Here is a 16,687-nt window from a genome sequence, read left to right as displayed (position 1 = left end):
CTGTGTGTCGATGCCCCGTCACTCGCATTATATGGATATAGCGGCGCTACACTGGATCTAATTTCGTCCGAACGACGCCAAATGACACCAAAGTTATCTGGGTGAGTAAATGATCATATATTTTGCTAGAAATAAGGTCCAGGTTGTAAAAAACGGTAGTTATCCTTTAAATGAGGATAAAATAATGTAATCATGCAGCTCTAGACTTTCATAATCGGTTGTGAATCTCAAAAGGCGCCATTTCACAATGTAAGCTTTTGTCCCCAAATCCCCATTTACTTCAGTTGTTGTGAAGCTCCAGAAATGTTGAGTGGACTACAAAACTTCACCCGGCTTTCCATCGAGATGGGGGTGAGAAGATAATGGCTTTCCTTTTTGGGGAGACTGTTCCTTTAATGACCACTATAATGGAAATAATGTGTGAAAATGTTGATTTTAGACAGACTTGTGAAACAATGTGAGCCTGTCCTTTAGCACAAAATGGAAACTGTCAAACATCCACTCACATGTTTGTTGCACTGGCTGCATTTTGGCGGGGTTGGGGTCTCTGTGACGTCATTAGCGTCACGGTGGAGTGGGAGGGGCTTGGGGGAGCGGCAAGAGGCCGGCGCTTAGCAAAAACGGTCAGAGCAGAGCCGAGCCGAGCCGAGCCGCGGGGAACTGTCGCTGCAGCAGGGCCGACTAGCGACTGAAACTCCACTGCCAAGATGTCGGACGATGAGCAGGAGCAGACCATAGCCGAGGATCTGGTTGTCACCAAGTACAAGATGGGTGGTGACATCGCTAACCGTGAGTACATCTAAACGAGTGGCCGCTGTGGAGTGGAGGAGATGACCTGCTGTTGTCGGCCCGTCGTGCAGCCAGTCTTCCCCACAGCAGCAGCAGCCATGTGGTTTACATGCGAGGCATACATATGCTATCCTAAGTGGCTAGCAAGCTAGCAGGTGCAGCTGGTCCAGTTTAAGCTAATGCTAGCTCCTCTGCCACTGATGCCCATAACGTTGACGTTAGCCTTTCCTGAGGGAGAGAGCGCTGTCCGTTTAACTAACATGGGATGCTAACTGGCCAGCTAACACGGCTCAGCCTGTTGCCCTGGACAGTCGGCTAGCTAAACACGCTAAGCAGACGTTTACAGCTGAAAGATAAGCAGGCAGCCACAGATAGGAAGCCACTGTAACGGTAGTTACATGTTCACGATTCTCTGACTCATATCGCCAAGTTTGTGTTAGTTTATCCTCAACTTTTGATATTCAGTTATATTTTTAATTGACATGTAACATGATATGTCTGCTCCAGGAATAATATGATGACCACAGCTTGCATGTCACTCATTCCTGGGTTATTTGTCATACGGAAAGATTGAACTGTATATGACAGATGATCTGTTAGACACTAAGAGTGGGGAATATTGATAATATCCTCTATCACGGGCTCTTTTTTGCCACAATATCTGTATGATAGAATAAAGTAGTTTGATAGAAAAATAAAGTACGTGTTCAAGACAAATTTAGGAACTAGATAAAAAATGTTTAAATTAAATAAAAAAAACTGACCATGATATGTGTTTTAGGCAAATCCAGCAAGTTAAATACTTGTAAAATCAGCTTATATCATAATATTAATACCAAAATAATCTAATATTGTAAATCTCTTGATTTGTAAAATTATCTCCTGATATGTTAAAGGTGTGTCTGCTGTGATTTAAATGGACCAACAATTCACATAATTTGTTAAGTTGTTGGGTGCACCTAAATTATGTGCTTGTGCACCTAAATGACATTGTATCAACTGTATCAAAACTACATACGTGCGTCTACCTGCTCTAACTTGTGCCGCTTCTGCTTCTCTTAATCATTGGCTGTTTGTCTCTTCCAGAGGCGCTGCGGCTGGTCGTGGAAACTGCCAAGCCCGGTGTGTCAGTGCTGAGCCTCTGCGAGACGGGGGATGCCTACATCATGGCTGAGACTGGAAAGGTCTTCAAGAAGGAAAAGGAGATGAAGAAAGGTGAGGCAAAGATGATGCTAGCTAGGCTCTTGCTGTTTGGGTGAACTGTGGTGGATTCATCAAGAAGAGCGCAGATGCCGTCATGTTGGTAGTGTGTTTGAGTCCACACATCCATGATTAGCTTTAATAGCAGCAGGGATGTTTAAATGAGTATTACGGTGGCAGAGTTTGAGAGTGTAGTGTTCTTGCTAAAATTGTCGATGATTTCCAAATGAAGACTTGGTGGTTCTCTTTTCCCTCTTCTAGGCATTGCCTTTCCCACCAGCGTCTCAGTCAATAACTGTGTTTGCCACTTCTCTCCCCTGAAGAGTGACCCTGACTACACACTTAAAGATGGGGATCTGGTCAAAATGTAGGCACCACGCTCTGCAATAATGTCACCCTCTGTTCTCCCCTCGTGTGTGTCTTGAGTCTCCCAGTGTGTTGTCCTCCCTTCTTTCCATGTGATATCTTGGCTTGTATGTGAGGGTTTTCTCTTTGCTGTTGACTGTCTGCTTCATCAGTGAGGTTTTGTCTTCATGTCTGTCCTGTGTGGCAAACGACAAGTAAGGTTGGACATTTTTTGAACAGGGGGTTTTGCTATTTTCAAAGTGATACGTTGGATTTAAGCTCTGGTGGTCATCCGTCAACTAAATCCAATTCATCACATTTTTGTTAATGTAATGTACTTTGAAAGAGGCAGCTCATCTTAGTTGTTGTGTTGCCACGTGTGTCTTCGTCCTCTGTAATGTTTTGTGCTTTGTGTGGAACTGCAATGTTTGTTTTCGCTCATGGTGATGTGGTTGCACTTGCACAAGGTTTGTATGTTTCCCAGTTTTCACACACTCCCAGCCAAACCTTCTGGCTATGCATGTCTGTTCGATTTATTAACAGTCTAAAGTGCTGCTCCCTAGAATTCACAATAAGTCCTTCACTGTATTCCAGCTGATGTACAGCCAAAAGAAATTCACCTTGGACTATGTCTTCCATTTAATCGCCATAACAGATTAAATTGTTTTTATTTTTGTCTGACCTTATTGATTATTGTTTAGTCTTTGTTCGTCTCATCTTCCAAAGTAGAGCATAGTTGACATTTTGTCCTTCCTAACTTGATTTGATTGATAGGTTCCTATTTCAACATTAGTAATCTTGACAGGAAGCAGTTAAACTTGCAATAAATTTGACCCGTGATTAGTTTAATTTGTTTCATTGTTATTTCATAGTCTCATCTCTTCTTTTCCTCTTGTTTTGTGTAGAGATCTAGGGGTTCATGTTGACGGCTTCATTGCCAATGTTGCTCACAGCTTTGCGGTTGGAGCCAGTAAGGTGAGGGCATTTCTTCAAACACTACTTTAGTCCCAGTTTTGCGTCCTCTCACACAGGCACACTTGTAAGTCCTCTTCTCACTGCGTCTTGTTTCTGCAGGAGAACCCCATCACAGGCCGGAAAGCTGATGTCATCAAAGCGGCTCATCTGTGTGCAGAAGCAGCTCTTCGCCTTGTTAAACCTGGTAATCAGGTATGTGTAACAACTTTCTCAGGCTTCTTCATGTCAGTCATAATAATCTCTTCGATAATTCACTGGACATCCTCCAATAGTCTGTGCTTCTCGTCCCTCTGCTCTGCAACCAGCATGTAAAAAAATAAATTAAAATAAGATCACATTATTAGCCATACATGCCAAAATCAACAACTGTATTTACATTGCATTTCAGCTGTTCATGTTTTTTTCTTTATATTCTTTATGAGTTAGTTAATGCTTGTAAAAGTAAGGCGTTTTTCTTTCTCTCAGAACACTCAAGTGACAGAAGCCTGGAACAAGATTGCTCAGTCGTTCAAATGCTCACCAATCGAAGGTGAGTGTCTCATTGAAAGGTTGTGCCTCTCAGTGTGCCGTGTTATGAAAAAGGCATCCAGGGCAACCATGAGTGTTCACATTTGGATGTCCTTAAATGTCCTTTTTCAATCTCTTCAAAATTCTTAATTTAACAGGAAGACGGTGTCTATTAAGGATTCATAACATCCAAGTCAATGTTTTCATGTAAGTGCTCCTCTTTACTGTTAATAATATGCCTGTCTCTGTGTTTCAAAGGTATGCTGTCTCATCAGCTAAAGCAGCATGTCATAGACGGAGAGAAGACCATCATTCAGAACCCGACAGACCAGCAAAGGTACACTTAGGGAGGAAGGGAAGAAAAACTAAAGCCTTCTGTGGGTGTTTCACAAAGACTTCAGTTAAACTGGAGTCTCTCTAATTTTGTGTCCATATATACACAGTAAATGGTTGAGAATGCTAGCATGTATTACCAGGTCGTGGGATAAAAACAGTAAATTGTCTTGAGTGGAATACTTGAGATCTTAAAACTATTTACAGTTAGATCTGTGGATTACCCCGATGAACTGATGGGCTGCAACTCTCTGGAGTGGCTTTATTGACTTCTTATAATGAACTGAGTTCAAAATGTGTCGCTCATCTTTTTCACTCGCTGCTGACATTCATTTACAGGAAGGACCATGAGAAGGCAGAGTTCGAGGTACATGAAGTCTATGCTGTGGACGTCCTGGTTAGCACCGGCGAAGGGAAGGTCAGTGTCCTATCTTGTCTCAACTTTTTTTCATTACCCATAGCTGCTGACTGTGTGCTTCAGCTGTAGATAATAAACACTTGGATTGATTGATTTTACTTGGTTTTGCCCTCTGACATTTCCAATTAGGCCAGAGATGGAGGTCTGAGGACCACCATTTACAAGAGGGACCCCAGTAAGCAGTACGGCTTGAAGATGAAAACTTCCCGTACGTTCTTCAGCGAGGTGGAGCGACGCTTTGACGCCATGCCCTTTACTCTTAGGTATGAACACTACACATTACTAGGGGTGTCACGACAGGATTTGAAACATGTTTCTGTTCAGCAATGACGGCCATCGATAGAATATCGCTGGGTTTGTAAACATCAATAGATCATTGTTTCTTTGCCCCAACATCATTTTACATTTCTTATTTAAAAAGGGAGGTATATTTTACAACAACAGCTTGACCTTATCCTGGTGGTTTCTTCAGGTAAGGTTAAGGCGAGTTCACATAATATTTACCAAAAATAAATTCAACAAAACACAACAGAACATAGAAATTCAGTTTGTTACAAAGTTTGGTCTCCCAAATCTGTCCCAAGTAAACTCTTCCCAAACAAATTAACATAAACCAAACATCTCCTGACGCTGTCTGATACCAGTCATTTGATTGTCTTCATGCACACAAGATGTGTGTCTGGAGGTGCAGCTGCAGGTTACCAATAAGATAGCTGTGCCCCCTTTGAATTGTTGCTTTTTATTTTCTTTCCTCGGATGCGCACAAGTAGTAGGTGGAGGGTAAAAAAATACTCGGAGAATCCTGCTTCTAATTTCAGTGATTGAAATTGATGACTTATTTCAATAAAATTTTGACGTAGAATCGAAATCATGACACCCCTACACATGTAGCCATTAAAATACATAATCCAGCACATGCTGACATTTAAAATTGATGACAGCAGGTTTAGTATAAATATACTTTGGCCGAAGCATTTACTTCATACCACCATCCATCTCTGTCAACAGGGCGTTCGAGGATGAGGCCAAAGCCCGTCTCGGTGTGGTGGAGTGTGCCAAGCATGAATTGCTACAGCCCTTCAGTGTGCTGCACGAGAAAGAGGGTGAGTGTTTAGCTCTCCCTTTTGTAATGTTTTTGTCTTTTTAGCCACTTTTACTTATTTATTTACCACCACCCTCCTTTCTGTCTTTTTCTTCTCAGGAGAGTTTGTAGCTCAGTTTAAGTTCACAGTGCTGCTGATGGCCAACGGGCCTCACAGAATCACCAACGGACCTTTTGATCCAGAACTCTACAAGTCAGAGCATGAAGTTCAGGATCCAGAGCTAAAGGTGAAGATTCACATTAGTTACATAGAGCCCATTCATCATAGAGAAACTGGCTGTATCAAACACCTTAATCACTTTGCACTGAAACTCTTCTTCTCTTCCCCAGACTTTACTACAGAGCTCTGCAAGCCGTAAAACACAGAAGAAAAAGAAAAAGAAGGTAAATTATTGTGTGTGTATATCATTGACACTAGATTTTGACCTGTCACGCTCCTACCACTCACCTCCCTGTCTTTTATGTCACAGAGAAGACATATTTGGTAATCCTTATGTACTTCTCCTTTTCACATCTTACAGGCCTCAAAGACAGCAGAAAATGCCACTGGTCAGCCAACTGAGGAAACGGAAGCCGCAGAATAAATAAATAAATAAATAAATAAATAAATACTGCCTTTTCACACATGCAAGACCCCAAAGAGACGCAAGAGAAAACATGACGAATTCCCCGAAACTCTCTGCCCATTAAACACCTAATAAGAGCTGATTTCACAGATTAAACTGATGAATTGAGAAGAACTTTGGAATTAAATGAATATTTAATGATCCAACAAGGATGCTTTAACCCTTTACTGCATTAATTTAATGTTCCATGGGATGAGTGTTGCTTTTTCTTCCCTAACTTGAGGAGGAAACAAAGAACATTTGGAAAGACTTGTTGCCAAACTGGTGCCGTTTTGTTTTTTTTAGTTTGAGAATTCAGTTCTTATTATTTGCAACTTAATGTTCTTTAATTACAGCGGAAGCTTGCAGTGGTATCATGTAAGTGGATCAGTCTATATTTTTGACATGCAGCTGCAGATGAAAGATCACTGGATGATACTTTTGATCTCGGTATACGTTGAGATGGTTCGACTGAACTGTCACGTTTCCTTTAGCCAACAAAGTTACCTAAACTTGTTTATATGTCTGCAAATTAACTGTTAAGAGAAATATCCAGATATTTTATTGTAACGTTTACGAGCACTTCTGTGTGTGAGAGAATCAGCAGGGACGCGCAGTTAAATCCTCCAGTGCATTATCAAACAACTGAGACCTTTAAGAACATTTCATTAAAAACATTAATTTCTTACTTCATCATGCGGTAAAGGGTTAAATTACAAATTTGTGGCGCTCATTAAAATGACCGACTAATAAATGTAACACAATTGATGGTAAACGCCAGGAATTGTAATGCAATAGATGGTATTTGCACCAGAGTTGACGTAGTGAAGGTTTACGCTTCGATCATCAAGATCTGACCACATTTTTGGCTACAGTGACACAACCACACTAGATTTTTTTAAAGCAATAACCTGAGCAGAAGATACATCACACTCATAAAAACCACAGTTGCGATCAGCTTGACCTTTAGGGAACAATACTGCCACATTTACTGCCATTCCCTTTGAATTTTATGAAAAGAAGCTAATTACACATGTTCCAATTTTGAAAACTTTTCTATTAGCGACACCTGTAACTTGCTTTACTATGTCATTAGTCTTGTGAAGCATGAAAACTGAAGCTGGTAAAACTTTGAGAAGGTTTTATGGGCTTCTTCACTGTAGTTGGACCAGTAAGGAGTTTCATCTGGAGGTCTGGGACAGTGTTGAGAAAAGAGGAATCCTGCTTTGTAGCTCCATCAGTGGGCAATGAAACTTTACATCCAATGAAATAAAACATTTTCATACATTTCGGTCCGTTTTCTGTGATGGTTTTTATCCAAGTTCATTATTGGAAATGTTTTCAGTGCAATATCATGACTCAAACTTTGAGATTTAAAGTTCAGATACTGTGGTGGAGTCAAAGGTGCTAAAGGAGATGCAGCATCAGTAGGATTGGCCAGATTGAGGGATACATTTATCGACCATCAGAGGTTACGCTCTCTATCTGTTGGGGGATTAGCCCATTGTGGGAAACGGTGTGCAAATAACTTTGGTGTCCACTGGCCAAATGGTCAGTCTGGTGGTAGAAATTGGAAATCAATGACCAGAACTTCTTTATGGCAACGAGATATTTTGAGGCATAGCTTTTGAATTAATGTAATGAAGTAATTTTATTTTGTGGGAATTTAATTTGCTGCTTTTAACAAGACCCGTCATCTTGCCTGGTAATTTGATTGATTTTTCCAGAGGCTTTACCAGATCGTGATAGATATTGTTGTAACACTTCATTAAAGGATGGTTTTGTGCTTAAATCCATTTTAGGTTCAGGTTCTGCTAAGTAATCTAATTCTATGATCAATAAGAGGGTTAAGGCTTCTCAAGGTCAATTTAGAAACTGTACTGGAGCTTTTGACCATGTGACATGATCCTCATGCACATTCTGTGCACATCTTGGACAAAGCTCCAGATAAGCTAATGTATATCTAAATGGACCTTAAGGTGAGATTGTTCGAGTTCATTATCCAACGAGATTTGAGTAACTAGTGGTGCGGTGGCTGTTGGACTGATTACTAGATCATACAAGGTTCCTGTAGGAACATCAAATATGATTTACAGACTCAAAGGAAGTCTGTAACTACACAAGAAACTATGCGCAATTTACACTTCAATAGCAGGACGGACGTAAGGCTGTGTATCTAATGCTGAACAGTCATTAAAACAAGGTGTACTCATTACATTCAAATGTTCTTATAATCTACAAATCAACTTGAAACAATGCTCATCATTCCCTGTGGAAAAAACAATACCAACAAGTCCTTCTTGCTCAGAAGGGAGGGTCAGATAGTGTAACAGCTCCACATCAAACCTTCATACAGTTTGCCTTTTTATTTAGCATACTGTAGGTAGATAACTTATTTTACTCATTTCTTCAGCATATTATTCAGTTCACCACATTTTTTTAGTCACAAGATTAAAACTTTAAATTAACAGCATTTAAACTGAGCCACAAAATCACTCTTCAGGTACTGAAAGTTGTTTGTGTTGACAGCCTCAGTGTGTTGACACACTCAGGTAACAGGTAACATTAGTGATTGATAGGCTGATAATATTCATATTAATATGAATAAACATCATCATCACCACATGTTGTGTTTTTGAGATAAAATGACATAAATAAAGTCAAGAAGATTCAGAGCTTAAGAGTAAACGAGATGAAACTTTGAATTTAAAAGATGCGCATTCACCGGATTGGTTGTGACAATTCTTTCAAGGCTATATCTCGGCCAAACGGAGGCCAATCATTTGAAAAGTAAAGCCATTTCAAAGGTGAAAACTGCCTGGCGAGTGAGTTTTTGTTGGGAGAGTGTGTCAGGCATAATATTTAGCAAAAGAATGACAATAATTTGGCACCATCAGTGAGACGAGTGTCCGCTGGAGGCCTTTAAATAGCCCTGGAGTTCTGTATCATTGTGTAGCGAGTTGGAGCCACGAAGGTGAGGTGACCCACGCCGAATTCTGGCTCAGTGTGGCGGCTGGTTTCCATCAGTGTGTCCGTGTGTGACCAATATTGATGGCTCCCTGCACGGGTCCAACACACCGGGCTGAAGTAGTGTGGGAGCCAAGCGGGAGTGAGCTCTGACAAGCTACCGCACAAACTCCACGAGTTTGTGTGTTTTATTGAAGATGGATACACTGAATAACTTATCTAGTGGGATGAAGAGACTCAAGTCAAAGAGGGATGAGAGTAGATAAGTTACTTTACTCATTATCTTAACCCTTGTATTATGTTCGTTTCTCCCCCCTTACTTTGGTGTTCCCGGTCAAATTTGACCGGTCTGGTTTAACTGCTCTTAGATTAACACAAAAAACATCATTCAAACATAATCATCACCAAATTGTATTTAACACCTTTAAATGCTGTAAATAATGTATCCAACTAGTGGTGAACATGAATAACTGCAGTGAATATCCAAATAATAGACACTGAAAATTATAATAATAATCAAAACAGAGACCAAATTCACAGAACATCAGAAAATCAACATGAATAGTCATCTCTCTCTCTCTCTCTCTCTCTCTCTCTGTGTGTGTGAGAGTGTGTGTGTCTGTGTGGGTGTGCATGGGGATGTTTTCCATCTATTGGATGAACATAATCTAGTATTAATCCTTTCATTTCCTGTGCCGGTCATTTTTGACGGGAACACCACAGGTGTTACAAAGCTGATTAGACCACTCAAAATTCAATGAAAGTGGTGATCAACAATTGTATATGTTAAAATGCCTAGTGTGTAGGATATCATAAGGCCTTGAGGCAATCAGAGGAAAAATAAAATTTTTATGGTATTATGAAGTTGTAAATCGGTCAGATTTGACCCGAACACCACAGGAGGGTTAAGCATATCATTGAGATCACCACATTTTTTTAGTCACAAGATTAATACTTTAAATTAACAGCATTTACACTGAACAGCAAAATCACTCTTCTGGTACTGAAAGTTGTTTGTGTTGACAGCCTCAGTGTGTTGACACACTCAGGTAACATAGAAATACTCTGCATGAAATCAAATGCTTTCAGAGGCGGGGGATCCTTAACAGTAACGCTTTTTCTCAGACTGTTGCTAATCCCACAGAGCTCCTGTAGGCACCAGAGCTGTATCCTTTACCTGTATGAACATCTTCATTGTGTTCTTGATGCTATCACTAGGGGGCACCAAAGTCTAACGCACACGGCTGTGTAAATGTCCGCACCTGCGCACTTAAAACAGACAGTGTTTCAATGACTTTCATTTAGCTTAAAGTCCGCATCACCAATCAGAACATAAGTGATTGATAGGCTGATAATATTCATATTAATATGAATAAACATCATCATCACCACATGTTGTGTTTTTGACATATAATGACATAAATAAAGTCAAGAAGATTCAGAGCTTAAGAGTAGACGAGATGAAACTTTGAATTTAAAAGATGCGCATTCACCGGATTGGTTGTGACAATTCTTTCAAGGCTATATCTCGGCCAAACGGAGGCCAATCATTTGAAAAGTAAAGCCATTTCAAATGTGAAAACTGCCTGGCGAGTCAGTTTTTGTTGGGAGAGTGTGTCAGGCATAATATTTAGCAAAACAATGACAATAATTTGGCACCATCAGTGAGACGAGTGTCCGCTGGAGGCCTTTAAATAGCCCTGGAGTTCTGTATCATTGTGTAGCGAGTTGGAGCCACGAAGGTGAGGTGACCCACGCCGAATTCTGGCTCAGTGTGGCGGCTGGTTTCCATCAGTGTGTCCGTGTGTGACCAATATTGATGGCTCCCTGCAAGGGTCCAACACACCGGGCTGAAGTAGTGTGGGAGCCAAGCGGGAGTGAGCTCTGACAAGCTACCGCACAAACTCCACGAGTTTGTGTGTTTTATTGAAGATGGATACACTGAATAACTTATCTAGTGGGATAAATAGCCTCAGGTCCAATACGAGGGATGATCAGTTATTTTACTCATTATCTTCAGCATATCATTGAGTTCACCACGTTCATTTTAGTCCCAAGTTGAATATTGTAACAACATTTACACTGAGCGGCAAAATCACTCTTCAGGTAGTGAAACTTGTCTGTGCGGTACAATGAATACTCTGAAGCTGACCAGGAGGAAAACAGTGAAGTTCAGTCAGTGTTAGAGAGCACATGGATACGCTCATCAGACCGCTATATTGTTGGTATTGTGCTGATCATGAAGTCCGTCGCTGTGGCCGGACGATGGATACACAGAAACCAACGGCACACCACATATTATCCGATTTTTCAGAAATACGCGGGCGTCATCTGCGATAGCCGAGGGGTTAAAGTAGCTGGCAATTTCACTTCTACTTGCGCGCATACGCAAAGCCAGTAGATCCGCACGTTGCGCGTTCGAGTCCAGACAGGGACCAGTTCATCTCCAAGCACAAGCTGTACAGGGCATATGGAGCTTGTCCGTGCTGACATTGTAGAAAGGCTCCGCTGATTGTAGGTCGGAACAAAAGTTCTGTTTTAAACACAGAGTATCCAAAACTCCTACATGACTTTGGTTAAAGTGAAAGTCATCTATATGAATAATACTTGAGAAAAAGTCCTAAAGTATGTGATATTAAATGTACTTAAGAATCAAAAGTAGCCTACTGCAAGTAAAAGCAAATGATACTACGTATCTGTACATGTATGCACATACTGTATACTATCGATTATCGGCCTGGCCGATTGTCAGACGCCATATTCAGCATTTTTCTAACTACTGGAATCAGTTGTTTTTTTTTTTTTTTTAAGTCTGACTGTCGATTAAATACGTTAATTGAAACATGCACTCATTTGGCTCTGACTCAGCATGTTATCCGAAAAGTAACTGGTAACCAAAGTTAATACATTAATGTAGTGATTGAAAAGAACAATATTTGCCTCCAAATGCAGTGGAGTAGAAGGATAAAGTACCAGAAAATGGAAATATACAAGTCAAGACACACACACGCACGCGCGCGCGCGCGCGCACACACATGCACACACACACACACACACACACACACACACACACACACACAAACATATTGATTGACCCCTAATCCATTGCATGTGTTGAATCACCAGAAATTGATTTTTTTTAGACTGTAGTTACTAACCAGGATTTTAAAAAGTGAAAGTCTGCCTCACCAATCAGAACATAAGTGATTGATGGGCTGATAATATTTATATTGATATGAATAAACATCATCATCACGACATGTTGTGTTTTTGAGATAAAATGACATAAATAAAGTCAAGAAGATTCAGAGCTTAAGAGTAAACGAGATGAAACTTTGAATTTAAAAGATGCGCATTCACCGGATTGGTTGTGACAATTCTTTCAAGGCTATATCTCGGCCAAACGGAGGCCAATCATTTGAAAAGTAAAGCCATTTCAAATGTGAAAACTGCCTGGCGAGTCAGTTTTTGTTGGGAGAGTGTGTCAGGCATAATATTTAGCAAAACAATGACAATAATTTGGCACCATCAGTGAGACGAGTGTCCGCTGGAGGCCTTTAAATAGCTCTGGAGTTCTGTTTCATTGTGTAGCGAGTTGGGGCCACGAAGGTGAGGTGACCCACGCCGAATTCTGGCTCAGTGTGGCGGCTGGTTTCCATCAGTGTGTCCGTGTGTGACCAATATTGATGGCTTCCTGCAAGGGTCCAACACACCGGGCTGAAGTAGTGTGGGAGCCAAGCGGGAGTGAGCTCTGACAAGCTACCGCACAAACTCCACGAGTTTGTGTGTTTTATTGAAGATGGATACACTGAATAACTTATCTAGTGGGATAAATAGCCTCAGGTCCAATACGAGGGATGATAACTTATTTTACTCATTATCTGATGCATATCATTGAGTTCACCACATTGTTTTTAATCCCAAGTTTAATACTGTAACAGCATTTACACTGAGCAGCAAAATCACTCTTCAGGTACTGAAAGTTGTTTGTCTTGACAACCTCAGTGTGTTGACTAGACTTTGACAGTCTTTGGTCTCGGGTCTCTCGGCCTCGCAATGTCTAGGATAATGCCTATATCCAGGCAGGCACAGTTTATATATACATATATATATATATATATATATATTATTATACACCTCCTTCAAGTGGTACCAATCACCCAATCACATGCATTTTGTGACACAGACGGTGTTGGTGTCCTCTCACGCCCCCCCCCCCTCTAAAGCTCGGTCACGGATCCATGGAGGAGGAGGCAATAATGATAATAATAATAATAATAATCCTCAAATAGTGTAGAAATAGCGGTCATGCAATTGCTACACATATTTGATTTCAGCCAATTGATGAAAACATTTATAGTGAGTTCACACACAAGACATGCACTGTCTCTGTATTATTTTGCCTGTAGTTGAAATAATACAATCTCACATTTATACTAAGCAGCTGAACCCAGTATGGTGCTTATGTTCTACAACTCATGCAAAATGGCAAAAAAAATAGTTGGTTTTTTTTGGTCTTGGTCTCGGTCTCGGTCTTGAGCTGAACTAGTCTTGGTCTTGACTCGGTCTGTCTTGGTCTTGGTTTTGGTCTTGTCTTGGTCTCGGTTTAGGCGGTCTTGACTACAAGTCTAGTGTTGACACACTCAGGTAACATAGAAATACTCTGAATAAAATAAAATGCTTTCAGAGGCGGGGGATCCTTTTTTTCTTTTAGACTTTTGGTAATCCCAGAGAGGTCTTGTAGGCACCAAAGCTGTATCCTTTACCTGTAAGGAGGGAATGAAGATGCATCAGTCTTCTGACCATTGTGGAAACCAATCATAATGTGAAGTAACATTGATTAGTCTAAAAGACACATACAGTTGTTGTCCTTAAAAATGCTGCTTGTGATAGACATTAAGATGTGTTTGCACTCATTCATTTTAACTACAGAAGATGTTGATCATCTGTTCAGATAAACAGGTTGAGCAGATTTTGATCCTGACCCCAATCACTCAATCTACTTCATCATATACCAACATAAAACCATATGCATACAGGCCAGGAGGTCTGAGCTGCTGCCCACAACAATGTACCAAAGTCAGTCGAATGTAAGCTTGAAAACTAGAGCCCGACCAATGTCTGATTGCTTTGCCAGTGAAGTTGTCATTTTAAAAATGGCCAAGTTTATTGTTAAAGTGTAAACTATCCAGCCCCCACAAGTGTTTTTATAATCACATTTGAGGGATGAGTGGAAAAAATGTGTGTGTATGGGCCAATATACATTGATTTGTGAATGTTTTACTCAGTTATGTCAGTATCAGCATCAGGATGGAGTATCAGTGGGGTTGTGTTGAAAACTTTATAGGCTGAGCAGTAATGAAAGACATTCAGAATATGGATCTCTCTCCTTTCAGCCACATGTGAGTGTGAATGTTACACCAAGCTGGTTGTGTAGGTGACATTTTGCTGCAGTCAGAGCATTAATCACTACTTACATGTGGGGCCTTTCTTTTCAAGGAGCCAGTAGCAGAAACCTCTCCTGGCACGGTCATTGAACACATTCCTGTACTGGAGCATGTTTTGAGGTGAGCTTTTTGGTGTGTGTTGATGTACGCCTAAAGAAAAGCAGGTTAGTAAAACATATAGGACAGAAATAAATGAAGACATGTTAAAAAACTCCTGTTGTTGTTGTTGGACCTACTGTGCACCATGAAGAGATCATTAACTGCAGTTTCATCCCGAGTCAGAGGAGGTAACCTTCCTTCATGTGATGCATATACTGGAGCATGTAATAAAGGCAAATTAGAGACACATTTCCGTTGTAACGTATGCACAAAACCCAATTTTACTGTTTCCACAAACCTCTGTCCTTCAACAAGACTGCTGGAAGTGATGCAAGATAAACTGGAACCTAGGTGGGATTAACTGTGTTTAGTATCACAAGAAATCAAAGTAATACTAGTTTATGTTTTGTTATTAATCAATAAAGCCACATTAGTTTCTGTATCATTTGTGTTAGCAGAAGAAGGTTTTGTTTGATTTCATTTCACCATTGTTTTCATTTTGCTCCAGTGGTCTGTCTGGAGATGTGGAAACGTGACTGGGTCACTTCTGGACCAAAATGTCATGCTGGTGAAGAAAATTGAAGGATCATGAATATTAGCTAGTAACATCTCTTCCACATCAAGCACACACTGGATCCCAGCTGCAAAACAAATACTGTGCATGCGTGAGACACACAGAAAGCTCCTGACAGTACTTACTGCTCTGGCCTGAGACGACTCGCGTCCCATGTTTTCTTCTTCTCCCCTGACTGCATGTTCCAGAAATTTACTGCAGCAGGCTCACCGCCACTCTCGCACACAGAGATGGGTTGTGTTACTTTGTCGCTTAGCAACCATTTGGCAACAGTAGCCCTGCTGTACTAAACTGGGGCTGGTTATAATTTGACATGTGACTTTGTGTTTGTCTGTAAGCTTATACAGTCTGGGTTTGTACAGGTGTTAATTATGTCAAGCTATTCAGCGTGTGCTGAGCTTGATGTATTCCAGATGAAACTGTTTATCCGCATTGACATAATTACAAGTAATGACATCGGTTTAAAAATGTTGAATGCTGCTCAGTTATATGTTGTCAAATGTAATCAATTTCCTTTATATCAGACATTTTAGTCCATATGATAAAGATTAAAAAAAGAAATTCAAAAAGGAAGCTTAACAAAAAACATGAGAAGATCCTTGCATGTCAAACTATAGTTTATATCTAATAATTATCTGAGTGTTGGAAGTTAAATGCAACTTATTGCGCTTGACAGCACTTAATGTTCATTCCTAAATCATTAATCAGCGATTCCATTCATTAAATACAATGCATGCATACAACTGTACAACTGTAATAATATCTGTGTTTGTGGTCATAACAGATGCTGTGGGGGGGGCAATATTTTCCTTATGATGTTGTAGTCTTCCATTAATATAATTGTAGTGTGTAATCACCTCTGAATGTGAGAAATCAGGTCTCAATTTCATGATTTTTGTTTTGTGACCTCATGTTTATTATTAACTAGTACATAAAGACTGAACAAATAACTAAAATAATGCTATCCACAGCACCTTTCAGTAAGAAATATATCTTTTATTTATTTATTACACAAATAGACAATTAAAGACTTTGAAATACAGTAGCAGAGTATGAATTTAGCAGATGACAGAATAACAAAAGAGGCAGAGAATTATAAAATAGGAAAAACAAAAGCATACGCTCATCAGTCACAGTGTTATACATAGATAATGTTAATGAAAATGAAATGTTATTATCCTAGATATTATTTTATCCAATTTATCTGGTTTTAATCTTAAATGTAGGCTATACTTCAGTCAAGTCAAGTTATTGTCATGTTTATATTCATATTCATTCGAGGTATATCACGTTTTTATGTTGTTGGCGTGAGTCAGACCGACATTA

The 16,687-nt window shown here is 40.1% G+C and overlaps 2 protein-coding genes across 3 annotated transcripts; one reads left to right on the top strand and one right to left on the bottom strand.

Moving 5' to 3' along the window:
- The first annotated feature begins 591 nt into the window (after nucleotides 1-591).
- Nucleotides 592-7,561, top strand: pa2g4a (proliferation-associated 2G4, a). Its single transcript, XM_084347959.1, has 13 exons — nucleotides 592-789; nucleotides 1,876-2,004; nucleotides 2,251-2,356; nucleotides 3,240-3,309; nucleotides 3,409-3,501; nucleotides 3,775-3,838; nucleotides 4,075-4,153; nucleotides 4,489-4,567; nucleotides 4,697-4,830; nucleotides 5,576-5,670; nucleotides 5,769-5,896; nucleotides 6,000-6,053; nucleotides 6,191-7,561. The coding sequence occupies exons 1-13, from the start codon at nucleotides 708-710 to the stop codon at nucleotides 6,251-6,253; spliced, it is 1,176 nt and encodes a 391-aa protein (XP_084204085.1). The 5' UTR covers nucleotides 592-707; the 3' UTR covers nucleotides 6,254-7,561.
- LOC311254276 (uncharacterized protein) lies at nucleotides 3,518-15,587 on the bottom strand. Of its 2 annotated transcripts, none has more exons than XR_014622227.1 (6): nucleotides 15,487-15,587; nucleotides 15,274-15,352; nucleotides 15,086-15,134; nucleotides 14,925-15,002; nucleotides 14,719-14,838; nucleotides 3,518-3,604 (listed from the first exon to the last, which is right to left on the bottom strand). XR_014622227.1 is itself a non-coding variant. In XM_084347960.1 (6 exons), the coding sequence occupies exons 1-6, from the start codon at nucleotides 15,540-15,542 to the stop codon at nucleotides 13,952-13,954; spliced, it is 438 nt and encodes a 145-aa protein (XP_084204086.1). In that variant the 5' UTR covers nucleotides 15,543-15,587; the 3' UTR covers nucleotides 13,480-13,951. The 2 variants fall into 2 exon arrangements, 1 of the variants encoding a protein (XP_084204086.1); XM_084347960.1 differs by lacking the exon at nucleotides 3,518-3,604 and adding an exon at nucleotides 13,480-14,007.
- Nucleotides 15,588-16,687: the final 1,100 nt, after the last annotated feature.

The sequence above is a fragment of the Pagrus pagrus genome (genome assembly GCF_965226575.1).
Source record: "Pagrus pagrus genome assembly, chromosome: 3".
NCBI classification, from domain to species: domain Eukaryota; kingdom Metazoa; phylum Chordata; class Actinopteri; order Spariformes; family Sparidae; genus Pagrus; species Pagrus pagrus.
The sequence above is the reverse complement of the archived record's forward strand: the minus strand, read 5'-3'. Positions and strand labels throughout refer to the sequence as shown.

Coding starts and splice junctions, on each gene's coding strand:
- pa2g4a (XM_084347959.1), top strand. CDS start 708: ATGTCGGACGATGAGCAGGAGCAGACCATAGCCGAGGATCTGGTTGTC. Junction 2,357..3,239: donor GATGGGGATCTGGTCAAAAT/GTAGGCACCACG, acceptor TGTTTTGTGTAG/AGATCTAGGGGTTCATGTTG. Junction 3,839..4,074: donor CAAATGCTCACCAATCGAAG/GTGAGTGTCTCA, acceptor TGTGTTTCAAAG/GTATGCTGTCTCATCAGCTA.
- LOC311254276 (XM_084347960.1), bottom strand. CDS start 15,542: ATGCAGTCAGGGGAGAAGAAGAAAACATGGGACGCGAGTCGTCTCAGG. Junction 15,135..15,273: donor GGAGCAAAATGAAAACAATG/GTGAAATGAAAT, acceptor AATCCCACCTAG/GTTCCAGTTTATCTTGCATC. Junction 14,839..14,924: donor TGATCTCTTCATGGTGCACA/GTAGGTCCAACA, acceptor GCTTTTCTTTAG/GCGTACATCAACACACACCA.